Raw genomic sequence first — 27,186 nt, 5'->3', positions numbered from 1 at the left:
TACATACCTATCTAATTTTGTTTTCTGTTTCCCTAGAATAATGGTTCTTAAACTTTGGCGTGCACCAGAAACACCTAGAAGGCTCCTTAAAACACAGATCCAAGGGCCCACAAACAGAGTTTCTGACTCAGCAGGCCCAGGGTAGGGCTGGTGAGTTTGCATTTGTAACAAGTTCCCCGGTGATACTGGTGTTACTGATCTGGGGCCGCTGCTGCTGTAGAAGAGCTCTTCACTGGTTATCTCAGAAACAGGCCAAGATCACTGTGGTTATATTTTCATATACTTGAATACTTTTAAAAAAAAGTATTTTGGGTAAATGTACTATTTTTCTCAAAATAAGACCTTGGAGAAGATTCTCTGCAGTTGAGCAGGTGGTCGGCACACAAATCTGACTGCCTGGATTCTGTTCTGATCGACCATGGCCTTTTTAGACAGAATGGCTACCATTTAAGTGAGTAATAAATGGTAAGGAATTGGGCAACTGCTTAAGTATTGGTCCCTTTTGGCAAGGTCATCATCCAGTGATAATTATATGGGAACAGTAATGAAAACAAAACCCCCTACAGGACTAAATCTGGCCTACAAGAAACCAAGCTCAACACTGCTGGCCAGTTAAGTTTCCCTGGCCCCTTAGTACATATTCTCACATAACTTCTGGCTTTATTAGCTCAATTCAACCTACTTACCTATTGGTCTTCATAGATTCACATGCACTATATATGTTATTTAAGGCATCACCATTTTCTGTTACTACTATCTGTATCAAAACAGAAATAATGACCAAAGTCTATCCTTAGCATACTCTCACAATGTATATTCTCACAATGTATTCTCTCTGGACATTTGAAACAAAACTGACTAGATAAAAATACCCATCCGGGGCTTCCCTGGTGGCACAGTGGTTAAGAATCCACCTGCCAATGCAGGGGACACGGGTTCGAGCCCTGGTCCAGGAAGATCCCACATGCCACAGAGCAACTAAGCCCGTACGCCACAAGTACTGAGCCTGCGCTCTAGAGCCCGCGAGCCACAACTGCTGAGCCTGCATGCCACAACTACTGAAGCCCGCACGCCTAGAGCCCGTGCTCCGCAACAAGAGAAGCCACCGCTCGCCGCAACTAGAGAAAGCCCACACACAGCAATGAAAACCCAACGCGGCCAAAAATAAACAAAATAAATTAAAAATATATATATATCCATCAGATTCATGTCGAAGGTGGTAACTTCAGTCAAAATTCTAATACAGAAAAAGCTACTCTGATTAGTGTGAAATGTCCCATTTGTAGTAGATACGTTTAAAATCCTCAAAATCTACATTTAGCTAAGAATGAATATTTGAAGCAATATCCTTCTTCATGATCTATATACAGACTAACTTGAATTTCAGCATTCCTTCTTTTGACTCAGTCTAAACAAGAAGCAAACGATATGGTAGCTTTACAAGTCAGATGTAGCCAAACATCTAAAAGATCTTCCATGAAAATACGGAGTGTTGAGTGCAAACGGGCAAAATTTACTCCACCACTATCGGCCTCCAAACGACTAAGGGCTGGCATAGCAGGGAAGGTTCATCGACAGCACATGAAAGCCGCAACCTGCTTTCCTGTCACAGTGAGGTCGTGGCTACTCAGATTCTAAACAGCCAAGAAACTCCAGTCATCAGAATTGTGCTTCACAGGCCTATGAAATCAGCCACGCTCCTAACGATGAGCCTAAAATATTCAGAAGTAAAACTGCAGCATCTCTTGAATGCAGCTATATTGGTTTAATATAAATATACAGATATCCACACTCCTGATCCTTAGTGTGCTGTTCCTCTCCAGTTCATCTGGCAAACACTCAAGCTTTGAAACCAAGCTCCTGCATTCCCACCTCTGAGAGGGTTTCCGAGGCAATGACTCGAATCCTCTCCCTGTGGTCAGGCTGAATGAAGTACTCCCTTTTCTCCACTCCCAGGGCAATCTGTTCAAACCTCTGTTACATACTTACCGTGTTGAATTATAATTTATTTGTTTACTTGTTTGTCTCCCACTCTAGGCTGTTAGTTCCTTGAAGAAGAAGAATTGGTTCTATTCACCTTTGTAACCCCAGTACCTAGGGCTGCACCTGGCAAATAGGTGTTTCATAAATGATGGTTCGAAGAACAAATGACCCAGAGCACAGTGCCATTCCTCGAGCATGCCATGCGTTTTCATGCCTTTGCTCATGCTGATTCCTTTCCTGGGATGCCCCCTGCTGCATTTTTCAGCTAGCTCAGAAGTCACCTGCTCGTAGGACTGTAGAAGCTAAACTCCTCCGACCCTCTAAGACCTCACACGGGACTGCCTGCCTACTTCTCTGTGCTCCTTTGTTCACAAATGAAACTCACTTCATTCCTCGGGCCATGGAACTTTTCCTACTGTATCCTAACATTAGAGGTCTGCTTCTTTCTGGATCAGTTACAGTATCCTAGATGGCAGGTGTTACCAAAGGCCTCTCTTTTGTGGTTCCAACACAGTGCAAGGACCACAGACATTCAAGTAAGGTTTAATATTCCATTCTTCCAACTGTGGGGAATTATTCTATTCTTTTGTTCTTCCTTACGCAGTTAATGTTAACAAGATGATAACCCTCTTGCGTGAAAAATGCCAAACATGGGCTTCCCTGGTGGCACAGTGGTTGAGAGTCTGCCTGCCGATGCAGGGGACACGGGTTCGTGCCCCGGTCCGGGAGGATCCCACATGCCGCGGAGCGGCTGGGCCCGTGAGCCATGGCCGCTGAGCCTGCGCGTCCAGAGCCTGTTGCTCCGCAACGGGAGAGGCCACAACAGTGAGAGGCCTGCGTACCGCAAAAAAACCAAACCAAAACAAAAAACAAACAAACAAAATGCCAAACACTATCGCATGCTAATATGACATGAATTTCAAGCACTACTTCTTTTCCTACCAACTACAAATAAGGGTCACTGTCCTATAGGAAGCCAGTCACATTTTCAAGAAAGTGAACCCTTCTCTCAATATAAAGAAAACATGCAAAAAAAATTTAAGTTCTTACATTAGTTCTCCACCTTGGAATAAGAATGTAAGAGAATCACATTTAGTATTCAGAATCTCTTGGGAGGGGAAACTTCAAGATGAGAAGCATCATTAAGTAACACTTAGAACAGCAATTTTAATTAACTGTTCTTGGCAGTAATAGAAAGACCACTAACCAGGATTTTACTAATATCCTTGACAAGAACTTTTTCTCCTCAAACTGGTATTTTAAGAAGACAACAACCAACGAGGTCAATAACAGTTAAGATTAAATCCCAAGACATTCAGCTGTCTTTGCTCCATTATGCTGGTTTTTGGACCATTAGATCTGCAAAAATATCTAAGTGATGAAGCAATTTTTGTATTTTCCAGCACTTTTACCAGTGAATGGTATTCTTTCATAGCTGTTTTAAAAAATATCTGTCACAGAGTTTCTTGTTCATTAATCATTCATGGAGTTTTTATTTTTTAATTCAGAATTTTTTTCCCTTTGGAGGGCAGGAATTCTCACAATGACCATTTAAGAACCAGCAGTTCTCTGACCTGTCTGCATGGCTTTTTATGCAGAACAATTTAAGAAATCTTTAGGACTGGTACACACCAAATTTAATAAAATTCAAATCTTTTCAACAAGTTGATTGTCGAACAAATGCTTTACAGTTTTGTTACAAAATCAAAAGAAAATGTTGACTAATGCCTTCTGAAAAAAGCAAATTTTCCCCAGCAAAAGCAACAATGCTGGATTTTTCCTGTGATTCTGGTCACCTTAAAACCTAAGCAGATCAATACTGGTAAAGGCACTGGAGAATATATTACTGGTTTCCTCCGATTTCTTCTTAGCCTATAACATCTTACAAGAAAAAATGGTCCGATTTCAAATTCATTCATAGGGGAAGGGTTTTCTGAAGGGTGGTTCCAACCGTTAACTTTGAAACAAAAATGTAAACAGAGCTGAAACCAAGCAGTTTAAACCACACTGGTTTTGATGTCACTTAATGAACCTTAGTCCATATGTAATCAAGTTTTACATAGTTTGTTCAAGCCAAAATTTTGGCTCCACAGAAACGATTCTAATGCCAAGTCTCTGATCAGTGGTGTACCATGGCAATGACTGTACCACTCCTTAACGTTTAAGTGCGTGAGGCGACTTCTGAAATCTTTAACGTTCTTAAAAAAAATGAATGAGAATTTAAACAGTCAACCATAAAAGGCAAACAGGGTACAGTGACAAAACAAAACAAGGGAAAATAAAGACACAACACGCGCACACAAAATCAAACCCAGACTGCAGGACCAGGAGTTCCAACCTGACATTTTCAGGTAAAGTTGGATAAATTTCCTAAGAGCCTGCCATGAACCTGAATGTCCTCACGAAATAAAATGAGGGAACTGGGTGCAATGCCATCTGTGGTCTTGGCTACCTCCTATACCTATGATTCTCTGTGCGAATTCCTCAGCTTCAATTCGCTCCTTAGACCAGGTTCACTGGTTTGCACGGTGTTCATCACTGAAGCCACTTCAGAACGACCCTCAGGGAGCGATTCAACACACAGGATCCTAAGCATTGAAAGGACAGGCCCGGCCTATAGAGAAGGGCTCGAGTGGCATTTACTACCCCAGAATACCCAATAATAGTTTGTTTCAGACATGTTTACAAATGGCACTTTATAGAGCACTAAATACTTCCTTTATTTAGGTCTGCATGAGATCAATTTTTGTAAGATTTTTTGGCATCTAATTTAAAACATCTGATTTAATGGAGATTCTTGTAGCCACAGCTCTCTCAAAGGGAGAGGAAGGGAACTTGAGCATTGCTACATGCCTTACGGAGCTCGCCTCGCTCTTCAGGGGGGGAAACAGAAGCAGCTGTAGCAGACAGTGTGCTCATGAATCAGTGTAGTCCTGTGGAACATTTGTCAAGTGTTTCACAGCAGGGGTAAAAAGTTAATAAAATAATAAGCGAAGTAATCTAGTTAGATCTTCATTAGTTTTACTTATTTAGGTTATTACTCATTTTAGGTGGCTACCAAGCTCAGCGCTGTAGACAGCCTTCATAAATAAGGTCTTCTGTTCCCATTAGTCTTCTTATTTGTATCTTAATACATGTGAAAGAAAAGAACTTGAGGCCAAATGGTATCTTGGGGCTCAGTTTGGAATAATTTAGTTGGAACAGAAATACAATTCAAAGTAGGATTGTTAAAGTGCCATGTAAACTACCTCCAAGAAGAGTTGATGCCAGACAGGGCCTTCACTAGTTATTATGTACCTAAGAGGAATAAATCACCTGCGGGTATACCTTACAACTTACCTCCAGGTCAGCCTTGCCTGATAACTACTGCTGTGCAAAATTTATAATCTTGTCTACGGAATTGATTAAAAGCTTTCAGCACCGCATGCGGGAGGCTGAACTGTTGCCATGTTTGTGCAGGATTATCCCGGTCAGCTACGGGCAGAGCACAGGTCCTCCCAGCGGGAGGTCACCACCCGGTGACTGTGAGTGCTCATTTTAAGGGGGTCAAGGGCGGGGCAGGGGGGCTCTGGAGTATACAGGGTTTGCTGCAGACTTGCCCCCTTCGCCCAGCTTAGTTACAGGGGCAAAGCATTTATCTTATGGACAGGGAGCAGGATGGGGCAGCGCATCTGTAGACGGCTGAGCTGGGTGAGTGCAGGGACGCGGCCGGCAGAGCGGTCACTGTTCACCCCCAGCACCCGCCACGCTGCCTGGACAATGGGAGCCACTCGATAAGGATTTGGCCAATGAATGAACCAAAAGGGGCTCTTTCTTGACTGTGGTTTATCCCAGGATGCTGGATTTCAGTATCTGGGGCCAGGGGTCGATAGATCTGAGGGCTGAAAAGCAAAACCAGAAACAGCCTTTAATCTTTTGTCAGTGAAGAAAAGTCCAGAGTACAGCTTTGCACATCGTGTTTTTCTGTACAGCACTTCATTGAAGTAGTTTGCATTTTCTCATTTTCTGGTTTTGTTTTTCATATGAAAACCTCGTCCTGAGCGGCACTGAGAGTAGCGTCATGGGCTTATCCTGTCAAAGGGCAGTGAAGGGGGAGTGGAGGGGAAACTGATGGACTAAATGAGTTTGTCCTCTGTTGCCCGTTTCCTTTTCTATCCAGGTGATAAACTTCAGCATTTTAACATGAGCACTACTGATTTTCTCACCACACTTGGTGTGTATGGTAGCGGGTGTGTGTGGGGGTGTGTAGGCAGGTGGGGTTTCTTTTCTTTACCTGGTCCTTTAATTCTGACAGCTGCCCAGAAAGATTAGTGACCAGCTTCATGGTGGACTCCAGCTTCTCCTGCAGGCTCCTCAGCTCATTCTGTTCTCCTTCCGAATCGCTGCTGACCAGGGACATGGCTCTCATCCTTGGGAACCAGTCAAGGTTTCTTTCCTGGAATCCACATGAAAAAAAGAGGGAGTCACTTCGAAGAGGAGAGACAACAAAGGCAGTCTTATCACACCATCTTTTCTTTGTGCCGTCTTTCACCAGGCGCTTTCTTGACTGCTGCAGAACTAATGTACTGTACTGTGTTTTTTTAAACCGTTCAGTAAATATCTTTTTAGTTGAATATAATTAAACTCTCTTAATTCCTAGAGGAAATCACTTTAACATATGAGGAAAAGTGGGTTTCCAAACAAGATTCCTAATCTCCAAATACGACTACTGCCACTCCATCTGTGATCTTTGCAAATGACACAGCTAATGAGATTGGAGTTTTAAAACTGTGTTAAAATATATGTAATAAAATTTACCATTTTAACCATTTTTAAGTGCACAGTTCAGTGGCATTAAGTGCATTCACATTGCTGTGCGGCCATCTCCAGCATCCATCTCGGGGATTCTTTTCATCTTCCCCAACTTCAACTCCATCCCCGTTGAACAGTAACTCCCCCACCCCGTGGCAACTGCCTCCTGTTTGCAGTCTGCGGCTTTGACTACTCTATGTACCTCGTACCGTGCTGTATACTTTTTAAAGCGTTATACTTGGAAACTCATTTGCACACACTCTACAAGTGCATGAATTTTAAGATCCCGAGTGTTCTGGGATCGACCAGATACGTGTATGGGTGTGTTTGCTTGGTAGAGGGTTGTTAAGAGGCTGAAAATGGGGAGCGGGTTCAGTTTCCCTCTTTGTGAACTTATGGACACCACCTCTCGACTCGTGTTTCCTTTTCCTTCCGGCCTGAAATGGCTGGTGGGTGCTGTCAGTTGGTATAAGAAAGACCCATTCAGTCTCCTTCCCTGTCTGTCTCCTCCCTTTGTTTTGATGCCTGTAGCTCATACCTGTAAACAGCATTTCTCACCGCTGGTTAACAGGATGGACAAGCCTCCTCCTCCCACCTCACTTCTTCCTGCCCACATATGCTTTTCTCATAAAAAGTACACCTCCTGGGTGAGTTCTGTACAGAGAGGCAGGAATGAACTGTAAGAAGAGCTTCATCAGCCGGAGGTAAGGGGAGGCACACTGACTCATTCCACATCCGGCTGGCGTCACATCTCACCTGGGCCATTCGGATCTTGTCGGGATGAATTCTAATAAACATCCTAACACAAATCATGCCCACCCCACCAACACACACACACACACACACACACACACACACAGAATTTGCTGTTGTTGCTTTGTGTACACCAGAGATCAGCAGAATTTTTCTGCATAGTAAACATTTTCTGATAGTAAATACCTTTGGCTTTCTGGACCATATGGTCTCTGTCACAGCAAATCTGCTATGTAGCCCCCAAACACCCATAGAGTATACACAAATGAACGGGGGTAGCTGTGTTCCGATAAAACTTTATTTACAAATGCTGGTGGAGGGCCAGGTTTGGCCCACAGTCTGTAGTTGGCCAACCGCTGTCATATACAATAAAAGGCATCAACATACTCAAAATCAAGAACAAAATACCACAAGACGTCTAAGTTTTAAAAAGCAACGTAACTAAACCGTGTCTTGACCTAATGCAATCTAGCAATATAGAAGCCAAACAAGAACTAGTTGAAAATACTACAAAGAAGGCATACCACAGTGGCACGAGGTGTCCCATCTACTTGAGAGCATTTGCTTAAGACGTGTGGGGAGTCTAGTCGGGACTCACTAGCCTGCCAGCATCCTGAGAGCAGGAACCACCTTAGTACAGTGACTGGAACACAGCAGACCCTTGACAAATATCTGTGGAAGCAAGGAATGATAAAGCCACTGTCTGCTGGGTGGGCCCTGCTAACTAATGCTCAAATGGTAAACCTCCATTGCTTAGAATGACTGCTGGAAGAGGAAAGTGATGCTGTTGACCTTGCTGTGCCACACACCCTGTGGTCGACACTCCCTTCCCATGTGCCCCGGCGTTAGCCTGTACTCGTTCTCGTCAGCCTCCCGCCGCAGACAGAGCAGCGGGCAAAACACCCCATTTCAAAGATGACCAGCCTGAAACCCTGGAGCGTTGCCGTGTCTGATCAGTTTTCTGCTGTGTGTCTACAGCGAAGAGGAGAGAGCAGACATCTGCAAACATTTAAGCACAGTGGCGACACTGAAAGGCAGCTGAGGTCACCTGTCACTGGTCATACCACTGCCCCATGTTAGTCCTTCACACGTCATCCCACCTTCCCACCGTGCCACTCTCAGGGAAGAAGCCCCTGACTGCCGGGGGCACACGGAGGGGACAGGTGGCTGGCGGTTACTCTCACTAGGCAGCGCGGGCCCCGTGACAGAGGGAGAGACGGGTGGCCAGGCTGATGGGCCACGGGCACAGCTGCAGCAAGGCCGGCCGTGTACCCGAGACCGGATACCCACGGGGACGGCTGCGAATGTCTGCACACTGACCCCTGAGGAGAGCGAGGTGAAGAGGAAAGATCCAAAGTCCCACTTAAACCGTCAGACTCAGGAGCACATGGACACACCATCAGTGGGGCTACGACAGAATGTGACGTAGCAGGGAGTTCAGAGACCGCTAAGGCCTACCCTGCACGGTAACGCAGGACACGGCCCCGGGAGGGAGGAAACAATCCCTACGTTTCAAAGGAGATCCCGCGGATGATCTGGTGTTTACAAACTGTAAACTCCTATTACTGAGTATATTTGGGGGGAAACGTTTGATAGCTCTTTAGATTCAAGTCAGAAGTATAGTAAGCGCTCTCGGAAGAAAACATTTTAAAAAATACAGCATATTCAACGAATACTTAAGGAGCCCTTACCTTACATGCTTGGCTCTGAAGAACAGCAGTGAGCCCCCTGCACTTGGTCACGGCCTCCTGGACCTCTTTAAAGTGGACATGGCTTTGAGACCTAAGTATGAGGTAGGGTTCCTGCCATCAAAGTGCTTGCACTTTAGTTAAGGAGAGTGGACATTTCAGTTAAAAAAAGAAGAAACAAAGCAGCGAGGCCGTGTCAAATGAGCGGCAGGAAGAGAAGGGTCAACGTAAGGACTGACTGCAGTGGTTCTGCGTGGCTGGAATCCTCTTTGTGGAGGGCCTGAAGGAAGGTTATCACGTGGCCAGACGCGGGGCCAGCGTGAGGGCCTTCTCAGCAGAGGGGGGGCTGGCACAGCCCTGAAACCAGTGGGGCCGCAGTTGGGGCGGAGGGCAGACAGGCGGGGCAGCAGCCCAGACTGTGGAGCACGGGAGAGCCATGACAGCTGGGCTGGGGAGGGAGAGGGACGGCGGTGACAGGAGGACGCCTGGACACATGGGTGGCGGGGAAGGGGAGGAAGTGACCTGGAGCCCCTGCCTGACGAGGCGCTGGCAGAGAGAGGCGCCGTGTACGAGAAGGAGTGAGAGCTCACCTGCAGCCCACCGACTGCCGACACGCAGAGGAATGTACAACTGCCTAAAATGGGTAGAGAATTTGTCTCAGACCTGGCTCTGAAATTTTCATGTTCATTTGCTTAGCAAACCCTCCATAAAAATAGAAAACACAGATTTCCAAACAGAGTCCACATTAAACAGGTCTTCAAAAAAGAAGACAGAAAATCGAAGCAAGATTCTGTACGTAGCTTAAGTTCCTTAAGTTTAAGGAACAGTTTCTTTTCCTTATTCTAACAGCAAGCGACCACATGACTATAGATGAAAAAGAATTTTTCCACGGCAGATTCCCACCTTCTTGCATGGTGTATGTGATTTGATCTCTGGACTCCCAGGCAGTGATTTCAGAAAGCTCTCTGACAAATGCAAAACGCACAGACCTCATCCGACAACCGTTTACTGAATATTTCTAATTTCTGTGTCAGGCACAGGGCTGAGTGCTGAGGGTCTAGAGATGAGGAAGACAAGGTCCCTGCCCCCAAGCGGTGGAATGCAGTACAAGGAATGTGTAGTGCAGGGCTCAGGGCATGGCTCTTCGCTTTCGTGGACCCCACTGCAGCCCTAGCTCCAAGTCCTGAGTGCCCAGTGAGTATCCGCTAGGCCATTGAATGGGGCCCACCGGCCTGAGAGTGGCTGCTACCGGCATCTTTGCTCCTCATGCAGTGGCCAGGAGATGCATCAGGCTGTTCGTTTTCGCTTTATCTGTACTTCTGTAAGTGGGCTGCCACCTGTAATCCTGGGGCATGAAGGCCCTGCCCAAGGGGTACATAAAGCCATAGACAGAAATAATGCATCTTCTTAGAATGTCCATTTTAGTCAGTGGTTAACTATCCAAAATATTTTTATATTAAACTCAAAATATGCCCTGGACAACATGAAACCGAGTCTGATTTTAAAGGTAAACCCCCAAGATTTTAAGGAAATGTCATACTTTTCACAGGCCACTCTGTACCATGTGCCCCAATCCTGGCGATACACCTTCGTTCTCCATTTCATGAGAGTCCTTCAGTACAAAGGGAGGAACAGGATTTCCTGGTCGAGATGTTCACCAATTACCACCTTAAAGGTTCTCCCTCACTGCCCTCCTCCAACCTTAATATCTAACAATGCAAAGCAGAGGTGGGGCCCCGTCCAAACCTTAAACCACAGGAAACAAGGTATCCAAGTGCTCTCGATGGTGTGTACCGGTAGCTCTTTTGCCCCGACATGGGTACGTACCCAAATTTGTGGTCCTAGGTGGTGCCAGTATTTTAATTAATCATCCTGGGGGCTTCCCTGGTGGCGCAGTGGTTGAGAGTCCGCCTGCCGATGCAGGGGACACGGGTTCGTGCCCCGGTCCGGGAAGATCCCACGTGCCGCGGAGCGGCTGGGCCCGTGAGCCATGGCCGCTGAGCCTGCGCGTCCGGAGCCTGTGCTCCGTAACGGGAGAGGCCACAACAGTGAGAGGCCCGCGTACCGCAAAAAAAAAAAAATTCATCCTGGGCTGTTAAGTCTAATCTCAAATTACCAGGGAGCATCTAGTAGTTAAAATTAATTAACAATTCTGGCCACACTGTTCTCAGTTTCCATTCGGCTTTGCACCCTGCACTGTGGCATAAGCCCCGACGCGGCGTGGAGGCTCCTCACCAGCAGGACCCTCTGCACAGAGATCAAAACCTTTACAGGAAGATAGACTATCCCAGTCCTGGCCTTGGAGCGGAGAGAGAACACCTGAGTCCAGTCACTTTCTCTTTAGCTCAGACTTCCACAGCAAATGCTGAGTGCTCAGTGACTCCAGGGAAGCCTGCGCCCGTGGTTCCCCGGCCGGCCAGGGGCTGAAGGTCCATAAATGTTTGCAAAATCCTGCCTTTATGTCCGTTCCAGATCAAAAACATATCTCAGTATCCTGGCTTCTCTTGCCTTTTTAAGAAAGTCATCAACGAAGGCACTTTTGTTTATACATGAATTCATCTCGGGCTGTGTGTGTGTGTGTGTGTGTGTGTGTGTATGTGTGTGCGTGTGTGTGCGTGTGTTCAGGAGGGTGGGTCTGGGGAGGCTCGTGGGTTCACTGCACGTCTCTCAGCCGCATCTGTCGCTCTGGGTCTGAGGGCCCCTCTGTGCTTCCCTTGCTTTCCTTGCTGCTGGCACCTCGCATACCAATGTCATTAGGCACTGTCTGCCCTGGTCCTCCTACAATCCAGCCAGTGCAGTTCCCGTCACAGCAAGCACTTCCTCGTCAGAGCAGACAAACCGACTCAAGCCACAGCCGGAAGCAGGTTGACCACAAGTGCTAAGGTTCTGGTTAGTTCTTTTCTAGGTAAAGTTGGAAAAGTCCCTGCAAAGGCGAACACTGAAGTTTTAGACACGGGGGCGGCACTGACCTCTTGAAATGTTCTTGACTGGAAAGAGGGAGGCTGTGTGTGTGAGAGAGAGAGAGAAACACAGAGAGACAGAGAGGAGAGGAAGTTGGATTGTATGATGCAAATGCTCATCATTCTGAGAAGCGTTTTTTTTTTTTTCTTCTTCTTCCCAGGTTCAACTGAAGAGGCTGTTCTAAGAAAGACAACTGAGATCATCAGTCACCCCCTCAGAGAAAGTCCACTGAGGTAGAGTTTTGTTTACCATGTAAACAACGCAACATTTATTGTTGAATCCCTTATTCTTTTACAGTCAGACTAGAGAAATGCAATTTTTTTTTTTTTTTTTTTGGTGGGGGCGTGAGGGTCAAAGAAGGGGTCATGGTCGAGAAGATGGGTCCTGGGAAGATGGACCTGTAAGCCATAGAATCCCCTCGGGGAAGATTCAGGAAGGCAAAGACTGTCCTTTCAACTCAAATGTCAAATGCGTTTCCACTTATCTTACCAAGCAAGACGACAAACAGGATTTTCCCAGAGTGCCTGGCGATGCTTAGGTGACAGGAGTGACTGAGGGGCAGGCCTGGAGACAGATCCTTGGCTGCCCCATGTATCCAAACCTCCCCATGTATCCAAACCCCCAGAAAATGCCTGGAAGAGAGCGGAAGGGGAGGATTGAAGATAATCCTTAACTTTTCTAAAGCAGGGATATATTACACTCAATAAACTTTAAATATTTGCCCCTCTTGTGAGTTAGGGTGACTGTTTGCATTGAAGAGGAAGAAAATAATCTTTAGAGCTCATTTTTCTAAGATCATGGAAAACAAACAAATAAAACCCAGAATCCATTGCTTTGGGTGAAAAAACAGTGATAGTAACTCTAAGTATGCTCAATGACTCCAAAATTGTCATTTATAGTATCTATTATATATTTTAAAAAAACTAAACTGAAAAAATAGATTCCAAAGGTAAGAAGATTGAGGGTTGGGGGCTAGAGGGATGGACAGGTAGAGCACAGAGGACTTGTAGGACAGTGAACCTATTCTGTTTGCTGCTCTAACAGTGGATCCACGTCATTATACATTTGTCAAAAGCTACAGAATGTACAACGCCAAGAGTGAATCCTAACGTAAACTACTGTCTTTAGTTAATAAGGACGTATCTAGATTAGTTTATCAATTGTAGTAGCTACACCACAGTAATACAGAAGTTAATAACGGGAACTGGCGGGTGAGGTGGGGAGAAGGGGGCATACGGAACTCAGTTCTTTCTGCTCGGTGTTTCCTGTAAAAAATAAAACCTATTTCAAAAAATGGATCCCACACCTGGAATTTGTTGGCCAGCCTGAAATGAAACTCAAGGGTCCAGGTCCCTGTATCTCACAGGTTTGTTTCTGTAGCAAGCCCATGTCGTCAGTGTGTCAGTGGGAAGAGCTGCGTCCTAGGATCTGGAGCTGAAGCCCTGACAGTCCAGAGTGTTCACAGGACAGTGAGCTGGGGTGAGTCAGCCAACCAGCCTGGGTCTCTGCTCCCTCTTTTTTTTTTTTTTTGAGAAAGAGATTACTGGCTACTTCACAGGGTGAATGTGAGGATCAAATGGCTGTAAGAACGTGGCCCGTCAACTGGAAAGCACTATGCACAAGTATAGGTCAGTGTCAGCGGCCTAAGGTCACAAAGCTGGTCTGCGGCCCACGATGCCGACCCCAGGTGTGGCGCCTGACTGCCACGTAAGTTAGTTCTCCCCCTCCCGGGGTGAGGGTTTCGATTTTAGAGGCACAGATTTCTCTTTTGCCGATGGAGCCACGGGAAGGGTGCCCACGCTGCTCGCAAGTGCAGGCGTCAGCGTGGTCTGCTGCTCTTGTCTCGGACGACATCACCCAGACAGGCCCCATTATATAATCTTCAGCTGGGATGGAATGACCACTCACCCTTCCAGACTCAGTTAATAGCTGTCCTTGGACGATACAGTGTAACAGAGACGCCCCGCCAGGGAGAGAACCGCACCCATTTCTGATGAAATCCCTAGGCAGAGTCAGCTGCAGAGTCACTGCTTCATGTCACTCTGGGCCCTCAGGTGAAGTGATGCTGGGCTCCCACTGGGGCCACGAGAAAGCAGCGCTCCCTACTTGGAGAGGTGCAGCTGGGTCCTGGGCCCCTGAGGTGGTGGGAGGAAGAAGCCTGAGGTCACAGAGGAGGGGAGAAAGGTGGGGGATGGCCTGTGCTGGAACAGGGCAGGGCGGGCCGGGCGGAGATTCCTGATGAAGAGCCCTCAGGCGAACTCGGCTTCTCCCAGGCTGGCTCAGGATGTTCTGCTCAGGCCACGTCCCCTGCACGTTCAGTTAGCTAAGCAATCTACCAGAATGTTCCTTGTGGTTACGTATGGGATTTTAACAGTGTTTCTTGGTTGGCCTCTATTCTTTTTTGCATTCCATGAGTTTTCAACTTTGATCTCTTTATACAATGATGGTTTTTTTTTTGGTTGGTTTTTAGCCTACTTAAAAGGCTTTCCAAAGTTCTTTGCTGTTGTTTTGGGGAAAAAGACTTAGTGTTTGTCTTTGGACATACAATCATGCACGCCTCACCTGCAGCAGGGTCCCGCGAGATAGCGTGTCGGCCTCTGGCTGCTGTGCTGGAAATCTCCTCCTGATTGAAATGGTTTTACTGAAGGCCAGCCCTGCCTAGACACCCTGAGAAACCGGTGATGGGAGGGTGTCATCTTTGTCACCGTCCGTACGACTTCAGTGAGAATTCAAGGGCGCGCCACCAGCGCCATCCTGACTTGAGAGGGGTTTGGAAGGCAAGGTGCCCACAGCCTGAACTCTTCCGGGAGAAAGTACAATTCTCCAGATTCCTCAATCCTTTCCAACCGCCCCACTTTACCAACCTGCCCCTTGCACTCTGACCCACACACTCACTAGCTCGTTCACATGGGTCTCCTCTCTCCCTCCTGATACCTCCCTGCATCCACTCCTGACACAGACCCTCGGTAGTCGTTTGAAAGTTGCTTTGTGGAACTGTAGAGCTAAAGGTGGCCTAAGAGACCCTCTGGTTCAACTTTCTCACTTTACAGGTGGTAACACGGGGGCCCTGTAAAAAAGTGCGTTTGTGAAAGGAGAAACTGAGACCTTGTCCACGTCATAACCTTTAAATACAAACAGCTGTACCTAAATGCTAGCATCTTTTCCTCATTCCCACATTCCCTAGACACACACTAGTAGGCCTCAATCTGAAGAGATACATTTTAAAGAATCCTGAATATATGTACTCGGTAAAAACGAATTCAGAATATTCTCATAAAAGCCAGGGGGTCACACACCTCTCAGTGGCATCGCGCACTACCGCCCGGCTCTGTCAGACGCAGCCCGTGTTCAGAGCAGAGAGGAAATGAAGGAGTGCAGGCCAGGGAGTTACCGGCGTGGCTATGGAGTCGGGGACCGAAGGGGCAGGGCGGGTGGCCCAGTGGGGTCTGCGGCGGGGGAGGGGCAGGAGGCGGGCTCAAGGTGTGGAAGGGAGGAAAGTGCATTTTGGGAGCTTAAAAAATCTGCTGAATTGGGAGAAATGTGCGTGTAAACAAATATTTTACATACGTGTGCAAACACGTCAACCCCTACACACACCCTGGGGCTGATGAGCCAAGGGGAGACCCTAGCAGAGGCGGTGAACACGCCGGCAGCCACGCTCACACTGCGCCCAGGCTCACGGACCCCACGCTCGGGCGGACCCGAGTGCCGGGGCCCTGCACGAGCAGTAAGTTCATGGCTCTGCTCCCCTCACTGCTGCGCACAGTGCCCTCGCACACCTTGGCGAAGGGCAGGCGTGGGGAACTCGGAAGAGAGGGCCGGGAGGGCCCTGCAGGCCCGGCTCCCATGCCCAGCGCTTCCGGACAGGAGGAAGCCGCCCACGAAGCGCGGCCGGGCGGGGGGGCTTCGTACCTCCAGACTAGAGGGCAGGACGTGGTGTGAGCCTGGGTGGGGAAACCGAAGCTCTGCAGCTGCCATGGACACGAACCCCGGCTCAAGTGCAGAGGGTGGGGCGAGAGCGCGCCTGGCCGGCTGGGTGGCACGTCCAGTGATGCTGACGCGCTGTTTCCAGCCGCCAAGGGGCGAGTGCCAAATCCCTCTCCACTTCTCCCTCACTCCGACGTGCCTGAACTCTGCCGTGGTGTCAGCGAGCTTCAGAAAGCTTTCTGGGCCGGATGAGAGGGCGGCACAGCCTGTATCCCTACCTTCCCACGGCTGAGGGCTGGCGGAGCCCAGCGGGCACCTTAAGCAACTCCGTGGCCTCCCGGCTTAGGCAGGAAAGCAGAAGACACATCTCGGGATCTTATCAACCCCACCCCACCCCCACCCCGCCCCAGCATATCCTCACTGGAATTCCAGCATAAAAGCCCAAACCTGTTCCTGTACATCTGTGCAGAAGCAGAGGGTTTCCATGTCACAGTATCAGCAGCCAGGGCCCGCCTGCCAGGTACACAGTGAAGCACAGGTGAGGCGAGAACTCGGGAAAGGGGAGGTCGGGGAGCGTTAGGTGCACGCCCCTCCCTCCTGCACCCGAAGTCCAAGGAGGTCAAGTGAACTGATACAAGATGGAACAAACTGGAAATCTCCGGTGGATCAGTGTGTGTGTGTGGGGGGGGGGGTGGGGGTGGGAGTAGGGGTATGGGCAGGCAGGGGGAGAGAGCGGGCTGCTCTACCTGTGAGAAAAAGTCAGCGCCAGGCCTAAGGGAGGATGGATCAGAAGCTCTGACGTTTAATTTTCAGGGAGTTCTGTGCATTCACATGAGTCCCCTGGGTGTGGGAGCCCAAGTCTGGCTGTGGCTCCGGTGAACCGTCCTTCCCCTTTAACCAACCCCTCTCTCTCCCCAAATGTGGTCACCAAAGGAAATATCATCCCCTGTTCCAAGCTTAGGTGAGGCCCACGAAATTTATCAGATTGTAGCAAGTCCAAATGAACACCTATTGCAGGTACACCCTTCATAAGAGCTGTGCTCTGCCATTCCTGAGCTCCAGTCTTTTAAACAACCCCTGTAGCACCGGATTCAGGTGGCTGCCTGACTGGCGGTGCTGGCGGCAGCTCAGAGACTTAACCCCATCCTGTTATTTGTGCACTTTCCCTAGGGGATCCTCTCTCCTGCTCTTCTCCCTACCCCCCTTTTTCCGGCCCTTGCCTCTTCTGAAGGCAGCTGATTCAGCACCGCAGCGGAGAGAGGAGGGGCCCGGGAGATGAGCCAGTCTTAGTCAGGAAAACCCACCACATCCAGAGCCCAACGGCTGCGGGTTCTCGACACTGAGGCACGTGTGCGAGCACAGATGGAGCCACGCTGAACGTGCACACGTCAGGACCCCTCCAGCGTGGGCTAATCATTGGACCTGGATGTGAATCTCAGCCCGAGCACTTCTCAGCCGCGTGACCCTGGAGAAGCGGTTCAACCTTCCTGGGCTTTAGGTTCCCGTCTGGGAGATGGTGGTAGTGCCACCTGCAATGCTGTTATGGGGACCAAACAAGATCATACACGCAAAGCATTTATCTCAGTACACACTGATTAAACGAGACCTATTACCACGGTATGATCCAGTCTGCTTGGGTCAGGGCGAAGCACAGCACAGCCCAGAGTTCACAGGAGCACCCTCTGTGCCCCAGGATCAGGCTGGCGTGGAAGAAGGTTCTCCCCAGCTAGTTCACCGTTCAGTTCACTCGTCAATTCACACACTATCCTGGCAAAGAGGAGGGGCTGGAGCGGCCCCTGTGAACTATGGATGAGCAGTATCCCATCTGATCACCCTGTCTTTAAATGCAATTAACTCAAAAACACACCTCTGAAAATACACCTTATGTTGACAAGGTAGAATTCCAAGCTTCAGAAGGGAAATCTCTATTTTATTAGCAAAGTAGATGCCTTAATATTTAAGTTATTGTTTGGTCTTCTTTACCAACCTTTCCTCTTAATGCTTCTCGAGTTTCTAACTTTCAAGAATAACTTAGGTCTGCTTTTCAAGGACTGACTTTTCTCCTGAGTTTGACTGTCATAGAAAATTGGGCTGCTGGGTCTTTGCTTGGAATCATGTATTTGATCTTTTACCTACAACACGCCCACTGTGCAGTATTTAAATTCCTTCAGGCAAAGATACTCACAACTGATTTACCACTTATTCTGGTTAAATACATCAGACTGCATGGCCTGTCAAATCATCATGTATAGACTGACACAAATTCTCATTTCAGTTGGCAATGGAGAAAAGCCAATAGCGCTAAACATCATTCAAGCAAGGGCGTGTGGTACATAAATTATAGTCCAGGGGTAAAAAAAACAGTCCACTTATTACAAAGGCTATCGCCAAAACTCTATGTGGTAGCACCAGACTTCAAGTTCATATGGGGAGAAGGGAACTCAGGGTTTTTTCCTCCTCCTTTGAACTGCCAGGGCTAAGTGAGGTCACTCTGTAGTCACATTTCTCTGAAAGTTCAGCCCTGTCTGGGGCCTGAGTCAACGAATCTGAGACCGGCTCTGCACTACTGGGTGGCGCTGGGAGTCCTGTAACTTAGAGAGTCACAGAAGAGGCTGAGCGTCCCGAAGTCACCTCCGCGCAGTGCCACCTCCCATCATGTGCGCAAAGCCAAGAGACGAACCCACCAGCTAACCCAGTATAATCCGGATAGAATCTAACACACAGCACTCCGGGGGCACTCCCCATGTTGCCGGAACCCCTGGTCCTGGGCAGTGAACCCGAGCGGAGGACAGCCCTAACCGCACACACAAACGTCACAAGTATCCGTGACCGACTCAACAGAGAGACAGTGATAACGTCAGCCTGGTCCTGCTTCAACATTTAAGGACACTTAACAGTTTTAAATTTAAGAGAGAGGAAGACACAGGAATTTTCCACTGGAGGATGCCTGTTCTGACTTTTCTCAGTAATAGCACGTCAACAGCCGAGACGCCTTACGCAGTCCTGGCACCTAGGAGTCGGTGTTCGCACCAGCTGTCCACACTGCAGCCCTCTGCTTCCCGGCTGACGGCTCTGTGCCTGAGTGCTTACCACCTCTGTCCCCGGGCCCACACGTTCCTCTCCGCCACCCCATGGACACGTGACGGGACACTGACCCCGATTCACACATGGGTCAGGAAAGTCCAGGGACTTGCCCGGGGTTACCGGGCTCGGAAGGGCCGGAGCCAAAACTCACACCTTCCATGTTCTGCCCCCAGATCCCATTCTTAGGTGGTGATGACTGCATGGGAGGCATCAGCCTGGGCCTGGCTTTGCCAGGAAAGGTCCCACCTCCAGTGAAAGGAAACGGGATGATCAGGAGAGGGAAACCATTCTCTGTTATGTTTAGATGAAAACTAATTTGTGGGTGAACATCCGGTTGCTGAGTTCTTGGCTGTGAGGCAGAGCATCAAATGCTCCTTCTTTCCAGATGTTTCCGCTTCCAGAGAGAGGTCCTGGCCCCCTGACCGTCGGCCAGTTCTCGAGGGAACTGCAGCCTCGGGAGTTGCCCTCTCAAAGTCAGCTTGGGCTTCTAAGAAGCCTTCTCCCATCAGAGCCCCTGGTAGAGTCCACTAAGCAGTTGTTGGTTTTTGAGATGAAAACCTAGTTGCCACCCCTGACACCCCATCTGCAAGCAGTTATTTTCGGGGCGTCTGCAAAGCTCCCCCACCCTCCAAGCGGCCACCCGGGGCCTTTTCCATTTGGTTCTGTAGGGTCGTCTTTTGGCAACTGTGACATCCCAGTTCCTTAGGAGTCTCTGGGATCTGAATGAACGGGCTAAAGGAGAGCTGAAGAAGAACTCAACACCCACCGCCTCGTGCCACGAAGCAAGAGGCGGTTTTCCCGAGGAACCCAAAGGGCCCGTCTCAGTCATTTCTTCTGGGACATGATAAGCCAAAGGGCCTCACAGACTCCTGGCCGGCTTTTCCTTCCATCTCTGACACTGCTCGTCAACTGCCCTTCTCCCTCCTGACGCTGGAGTATTTGCAGCCTCCCAGAGTTGGCTTCTTCGAGACATCTCCTGGCTTCTCCTCCCAGAGGCCCGCCTCGCGAGGACGGATGCTGAGGACCGCCCCACCGGCTGGGGCTACATCTGGGGCTGCCTCTGTGGCATCTGACTAAGTGAGCCCATGCCCGGGGCAGGCCGGCGGGGGGAAGGAGCCTGCCCCACCGTGGCGGCTGAGTGCCCTCGGGCTGCCAGCCCCCACTGAGTGACTCAGCTGGGCACCCCCAGTTCCTAGCCCACTGTGGCTCTCCAGGGAGCCTGCCCGGCAAGGATTCATGTGGCTTCAGGGCGAGACACCGCCAGGAACGCCGTGGGCAAAATGGCATCGCCTTTCGGCTGGTGGATCCAATGCTTCCTGGGCCCTCGCCCAGCACACGAGACATCTGGTTCCTCAGCATCTTGGACATTCAGAGTTAAGAATTCTTCGATGCTACAGATTTTTAGGCTGTTTGACAAGAAGCTCTCATACAAAGGATGATGTAGATGGGAAAGCGCAGTGAATGCAGGGGGCTCTGAGCATGCTGGGTGGCCGGCTGGGGGGGACTTCTGGCTTTTAAGCCTCATCAAGTGACTGCTCACAAGGCTCCTGTTAGGTCTTCATGACTGAGACAGAAACCCAAAAGTGCACCAGAGTTTTCTGTGACCATACAGCAAGGTGATGAACAGAAAACTTCAAAACTGGCCCCCGAAAGACTTAAAGATAGGGCACATTCAGAGAGAGGCAAACGAAGTAAGGGGAGAGAAGGAATGTGTGATGAGGGTGAAAACTACAGGCTACCTCTTCTAAACATTAAAGGATTTAATGCAAATGCAGGTTGGTTTACACAATGCAGATAGGTTTGTGTCTGCATGAATGCCGATCAAACACGGTTTAATTTGGCACTGTCGACACCAGGAGGAAAAGAAAGGACCTGAAGACATTTCAGTTAATGTGTCCTGACCCCGGAAACCTACCCTGTGAACATCTGCACCCGACAACCACCAGAATTCCCAGTCTCCCTCTCTAAGAACAGACCCTGCTCCCACCTGGCCCAGAGCCGCCAGCACCCTCCCCGTGTCCTCCCAATGCCGGGGTCATGGAGTGCAGTTCCGGGTCATTAAACCCGGGCTTGCATCCCAGCTTCTGAGCGCTTCCTGGGCAGCTTACTTAACCTTAAGCCTCCCTTTCATCTGTAAAAGACGACATCCATCACCCTCATTCTGGGACTCGTGTCTTTTTCTCCCTCTTCTTTGTGTTATTTTTTCTCCTTGCCTTCTCCTACTCTAAACACTCTGGTCTCTCTACCCTTCTTTCTTTTTTTCTCTTTTTTTTTTTTTTTTAATTTGGTTGCACCATGTGGCTTGCGGGATCTTACTTTCCCGAACAGGGGTCGAACCCGGGCCCCCTGCAGTGGAAGCGCGGAGTCCTAACCACTGGAACGCCAGGGAAGTACTGTACCTTCTCTCTTCTAAAACCTTTTAAAAAGTCATCTCTGTGGTGAAACCCCATCTATTTCTCCTCACCCCCAAAGTTCTCTCTTCCTGGCTCCCCACTTTGGGTAGTTTTCTTCATTCAACACAGTAAGAGACGTGGAAGAGCTTCACAGACCGCACAGACAGCTAAGTCCATATAGGAGAAGGAATACTTCTCCTCGGCAGCCACATAACCAGTTTGGATGATAATTTCTTAAAACAGTATCTGTTTTGTCTTTTCTGTTAGACTCTTACTATTCGGCGTGTGATTCACGAACCAGCAGCTTTGGCATCCCCTGGAAGCTTGTTGGAAATGCAGAATCTCAAGTTCTGCCAGTGCCTGCTGAATCAGAATCTGAATTCTAACCAGCTCTCGAGATGACTCATATGTACATTAAATTATGAGAAGCACAGAATTAGACCTAAGGGCCTCCATGGTACAGACAGTACAGCATCCCCAGAAAGCCCCTCAGAACTGGGTGCTCAAGAACTAGGGCCCCGTGAGTACTGGCCTGCCTGTGTCCACCGCCAGTGATCAGCCCTCACCTGGGGTTTCTTTGCATAAAAAGCTTTAAAATCACATCTGCATAAAAAAACACAGAAGGGCTCATTTAGGATAACTTATACCTGGGCAGCGTGCTCAAGTCCTTGGCAACAGGAAGGAGATCAGTGAATCACGCAGTCTTTCTTCCCAACTCACCGTCCCCTCTCCTCAGTGAGCTGCTGTAAATCACAGACTCCCTGAACTTCACAATCCATGCCTCGTTGCTTTACCACACGCCCCTGAACGTTTCAATGAAGTTCAGAACCACAGGGATGAAAGGACAGCTGGCCCGGAACCCCCAGAGCACACGCCTGGTGCCTCTACAAAGCCCTGCCTGAGAAGAGCGCTCTGCAAACCGGCGGCAGCTTCCCCCTTCCCGGGCCACGGCGGCCACGGCGGTCACGCTCCCCGTCAGCAAGAAGATTAATTTGGGACTCAGATTCCTCCATCATGTGATCCCTTCCTGATGATTAGCAAATTGTCTCCCAGAAAGGCTAGGCTGAGGCCAAACGGACCAACCAGGCCGAGCTACACCGAGTGATCATTTAAAAAATATACCGCTTAGAGACCAGGTCTTATATAAGGAGGAAAAACAGAAAGGGATCCATCATCAGGAAAAGAGGCCAAGAACATAGAGGTAGGAAGGCGGGCTACAGAGCGAGATCTAGGTTAGAAGCTCAGCCCCGGTTAGGGTGGCCGTGTGCTAATCTCGCTGAGCTGCAGTGCTTCCTCCTTTAACCTGGAGATGACACCCCCTGTCTGGGGCTTCTGAAGGTTACCTGCAAAGACTCACGAAGTTCCAGAGACTAGCGCCCGGTCCGTGGTAAGGGATCAGTAGACGCTGGATGTTAGCTTCCCCACTGGCTCCCAGTACCATGCTCCGAGCTGAAGCCGGGCCAGCAGGCCGGGGCGTGACCTGCCTCCAGGAGGTCTCTGCGCTCACCTTGATCATTTCCGCCACGTAACTCTCAGGCCCCGTGTACTCTGTGGAGTCCTTGACTTTCACCAGGACGATGAAGCACAGGTAGTGCCACATGTTGTGCTCCTCCTTGATGTGCTCTTCGAAGGTGACAGTCTTGTTGTCGAACTTGTCCCTTTCCAAGCCTAAAAAGAGACAGAAAGCCCTGAGTGAGCAGCCATGGGGCAGAAAAACCCACGAGAGAACTACCCATCCAGAGGAGGCTGTGGTTTCACTCCTGTCTTTATAAAGAGTTGGGCTCTGCTGGCCTTACAAATGCATTCACTTTTGCATCATAGCAGGAAAACACAGGCTGTAGGTCAGATGGACTTGGGCTTGAGCTCCACCTCTGCTACTGACCAGTCACTGTTTGGTCTCCACGTGCCTTAGCTGCCTTCTCAGGGGATGGGAAGACATCATCTAGGTTCCAGGAGTGTGTGTGGGTTAAACGAGCATGGGTGTGACAGGTCCGTGCACACAGGCAACCAGGGAATGCGAAGTCCCTTCTCCCAGGTAAATGCCAAAAGGGAGACACGTTAAAAGGTTTGTGAGGAGACAGTGTAAGGACAAAAAGAACTAGACATACAGTTTAACGACAGCTGGTAAGTTTATCTTTTGCAGAGGTATAGGTGAGCGATTCTGAAAATAGCTTCTGTGTATTCTTAGATTGAGCAAATAAATAAATATATGGTGATACTGGGAGTCAGATATCTAACTGTCAAAGAAGGGAGCACAAAGATAGAAAGGGAGAGAGACAGAATAAACTCTGATTGTTGAATTGGAATTAGAGGTATGGGTGTGAACTCATCCTTTCTCATGTGTTTATGAAATAGAGAACTCTGTGGATACATGTATCCTCTAGATCTGTGCCCTGATTAGCCCTGGGAGCAGTGACACACCAAGAGGAATGAGCACACCCAGTCACCAGATCTTGGCTTCTAAATACCAGTCTCCACTAAACAGAACCAGAGCTCTTTGGAGAAATGGCTGATACCAGGGCCGGGTCAGGGAAGATACAAGGTGAGCTTGCATCTAGAATATCTCATGGTGCTAAAAAAGTAAGAAAGTCCATAATAAATGATGGTGACATGGCAAGAACACAGCGGCCCGCTTTGAAGGGGCTCTCAAAATCTGGGGCAATCTGAGCATCAGAATAAATTATGACAGTAAAGGATTATATAACCCATCGAATTAACTAAAAGCACAAATCCATTGTGTTACAAATACAAAAGTACAAATATACACAGGGAAAAGAGAAAGTTATTTCTTAAAGTAAAAAGCCAATTAACAAATGTAGAAAGAACAATAAAGTAAGATTTGGCAAACATCACAATCACAGACTCAGGAAAAAACTGGATGCAGAAACTGGTGCGTTAACATTTAATTTGAGAAATAATGGGATATTTACGTTGCCTCAAAGTATCTCCTCATAAAATGGTTCTCAATTACAAAGAGCAGAAAAGTAACTTCAGTGGAGAAACAGGGCAATTACCAGCTTAACCAAGGGATCAGAGTTAACACAACCAGTTATAAGATGAACTGGCATCATGTACCTCCTGATATGATGCACTGAGGAGAATACAGCGTTTCTTTGATGTTCCTACAAAAAAATGCATAATCTCAATCTTACCATGAGGAAACATCAGAAAATCCCAAACCAAGGGACATTCTACAAGATAACTAACTTTTATATTCTTCAAAAATGTCAATGGACTGAATTCAACACATGACCTGGGACTATCATTTGCTATAAAGGACATTATTGGCATGAAGTGTGAACTCTGACTAGGATCTCTGTAGATTAAGTAAGAGTATTACGTCCTTGTTAACTTCCCAATTTTGATAATTACATTGCATATATATAAGAGAAGGGTCCTATCTTTAGGAAATGTATAGTATTAAAATAGGGATAAAGGGGCATTGTGCCAGCCACTCTCAAACTGTTCAGGAAAATAGTGTGTGTGTGAATAAAGAAAATGAAGGAAAACTTTAACATGTGACAAACTGGAGGAAAGAGTATACAGAAATTCTTTGTACTATTCTTATGACTTCTGTAACTGGAATTCTGTCAAAACGAGAAGTTTTAAAAGGTTTTAAGGGGACAAAAATCTAAGATCTTAAGTTTTTAAATGGAAAAATGATCCTTCTTTGAGTAGACACACCAGTAGGAAATTTATGTATTTAGTAACTACATTATGAACAATCCTGAAATGACTACTCAGCTCCCAGATTCCTACATGATGAATCTGCATTTACATGTATTTCCTTGTAGTTACACAGAAAACGGTACCTCTGGCACCCCATGCACCTCCCTTATGTAGCAGTTTACTACTCATCATTAAGTGCCTACACAGTGCACGCGCTATGCTAGGCGTGTTTCATAAACTAGCTCTCCTAAGTCCCAGGATAAGGCCGAGAAGTACATATTATTGTACCCATTTTACAGATGAACAATAAAGGTTCAGAGGAGTGAAGTGACTATACCATGGTTACACAGCTAAGTGGCAGAGGTTTAATCAGAAACCAGGTCTGACTCCCAAGCCCAAGCTCTGAACATTTGCACTGTATGCTCTTACAGGACTCTATTTCCACTTGAAACCTGTTACCATCTGCAGTAAAGCCATCCACAGGCTGGGGTGGAGGCAAGATCTCCATCTGGTTACTTAGAATGGGAACACGAGATGCTCTGGCAGCCCAACCACCATGAGACCCTGAGACACATACATTTCAAATGGTGTACGATGACGCTTCTGCTAGCCCAAGCTTCATTTCTTAAAACCAACCGGCAAGTGCTGCACTAGGTCCACGGGCACTCCAGACACTCCCCAGCAGAACAGATCAGGGGCCCGCTCAGTGCCAAGGGCAGGGACGCTGGAGAACAGCAGCGGCCCTTCCCACGGAGAGTCTGGGCACCCCCAGCCCCTCGGCACAAGCCAGGCTTTACCACTCACCGCAGATAAAGCACGTGGTCTTTAAGATCTCTTCCTTCTTCTGCTTTTCGCTCCTCAGATCGGCAAAGGTGTCAATGATGACCCCGAAAATCAGATTAAGGACAATGATGATGACCATGAAGAAGAACAAGAGGTCATAGATCACTCGAGCAGCAAAGAGGGGCTCCTGGAACAGAGGCACCTCTGTCAGCGGGTTACCCCCTGTCCCCAGCACTCGGGTCTGCAGAGCTCAGGGCAGAAGGAGGTCACTGGATGCCTCCAAGTCAGATGTCCCAGCCCTCCTGGCCCACCCCAACCCCCAGCAGTGCCGTGTGCTTCGCTCAGCATGTTACATTGGGCGTCAAAGTGTAAAAGCCACAAATGTGGCTCTTTTCACACCCGCCGTGTATATTGTGAGTTCTCCAAGTGTCACGTGGCACGTGCCCGAGAGCAGCTTCCTGGGATCTAAGGGGTTTACGAATGTGTTCGCGCAGGCCAGACCTGGCCCCCGAAGGAAGGAATCGCTTAAATACACGGAGGGGAGAGCAGAAGCTGCCCCGCTCCGCACTGGGGCCTCCTCCCAGGGCTGCAACTCGATGGTGACCGGAGAGGAAAGCAGCCCTAAGCAGCTGGCTCCGCCGCACGTCTCCTCACCACCGCTCCCAGCCCTGCCTGTGTGTCTTCGGTTGACACTGGAGCCCACTGCGTGGTGCTCTCACCACCCACCCCGCCCCCCTGCTCTTCCTTCCCCTGGGGCGCAGCTACCTCTTTGGACGGCTTCCTGAGCACATCTCCCACTCCGCCCCCGCTCCGCAGCCCGTGACTCAGCACTGTGACGATGCACATCAGCAGCGTCTCGCACGTGTGCTCTTTATCTTGCTCCGTCTCTTCTGCAGGGACCCGCTCTGCGAACACGGCAAGTCGGGAGAGATTTGAAACGTGAGTGAAAAGAGATACCGGGATTTGGACATCATGATTCCTGAATGCCACCTCACCAGCGGACAGACAGGAGCCAGAAAGAATAAAAGAAAGGAATCGAGCATCCAAGGCTTTCTTTTTCATCACTGTTTTCACCACTAAAACTTGCTAATTTCTCAAGCCCAGAATTGCCCTTCCCTCTATTAAATCTAAAATATTCCCTATCGTTTTCAGAT

General features: G+C 48.6%; 1 protein-coding gene and 1 long non-coding RNA gene across 3 annotated transcripts in view; one reads left to right on the top strand and one right to left on the bottom strand.

The window, feature by feature from the left end:
• The window catches only part of LOC115803132 (uncharacterized), a 128,899-nt gene extending 108,313 nt beyond the window's left edge, over nucleotides 1-20,586 (top strand). For both annotated transcript variants that reach the window (XR_016394749.1, XR_016394750.1), the window contains one exon: nucleotides 37-20,586. This is a non-coding gene — a long non-coding RNA (uncharacterized LOC115803132). The remainder of the gene's footprint in view (nucleotides 1-36) is intronic.
• Nucleotides 1-27,186, bottom strand: part of ITPR1 (inositol 1,4,5-trisphosphate receptor type 1) — a 320,331-nt gene that overhangs the window by 3,211 nt on the left and 289,934 nt on the right. Inside the window, exons 55-58 of the mRNA XM_089919578.1 lie at nucleotides 26,798-26,937; nucleotides 26,054-26,219; nucleotides 23,088-23,248; nucleotides 6,257-6,418 (exon numbers count right to left, since the gene is read on the bottom strand). Of these exons, the coding sequence (XP_089775704.1) occupies nucleotides 6,257-6,418; nucleotides 23,088-23,248; nucleotides 26,054-26,219; nucleotides 26,798-26,937 (629 nt within the window). The remainder of the gene's footprint in view (nucleotides 1-6,256; nucleotides 6,419-23,087; nucleotides 23,249-26,053; nucleotides 26,220-26,797; nucleotides 26,938-27,186) is intronic.

The sequence above is a fragment of the Delphinapterus leucas genome, chromosome 10 (assembly GCF_059928025.1).
Source record: "Delphinapterus leucas isolate spDelLeu-1000000601 "Yukka" chromosome 10, BTC_Dleu_Yukka2, whole genome shotgun sequence".
NCBI lineage: Eukaryota > Metazoa > Chordata > Mammalia > Artiodactyla > Monodontidae > Delphinapterus > Delphinapterus leucas.
The sequence above is the reverse complement of the archived record's forward strand: the minus strand, read 5'-3'. Positions and strand labels throughout refer to the sequence as shown.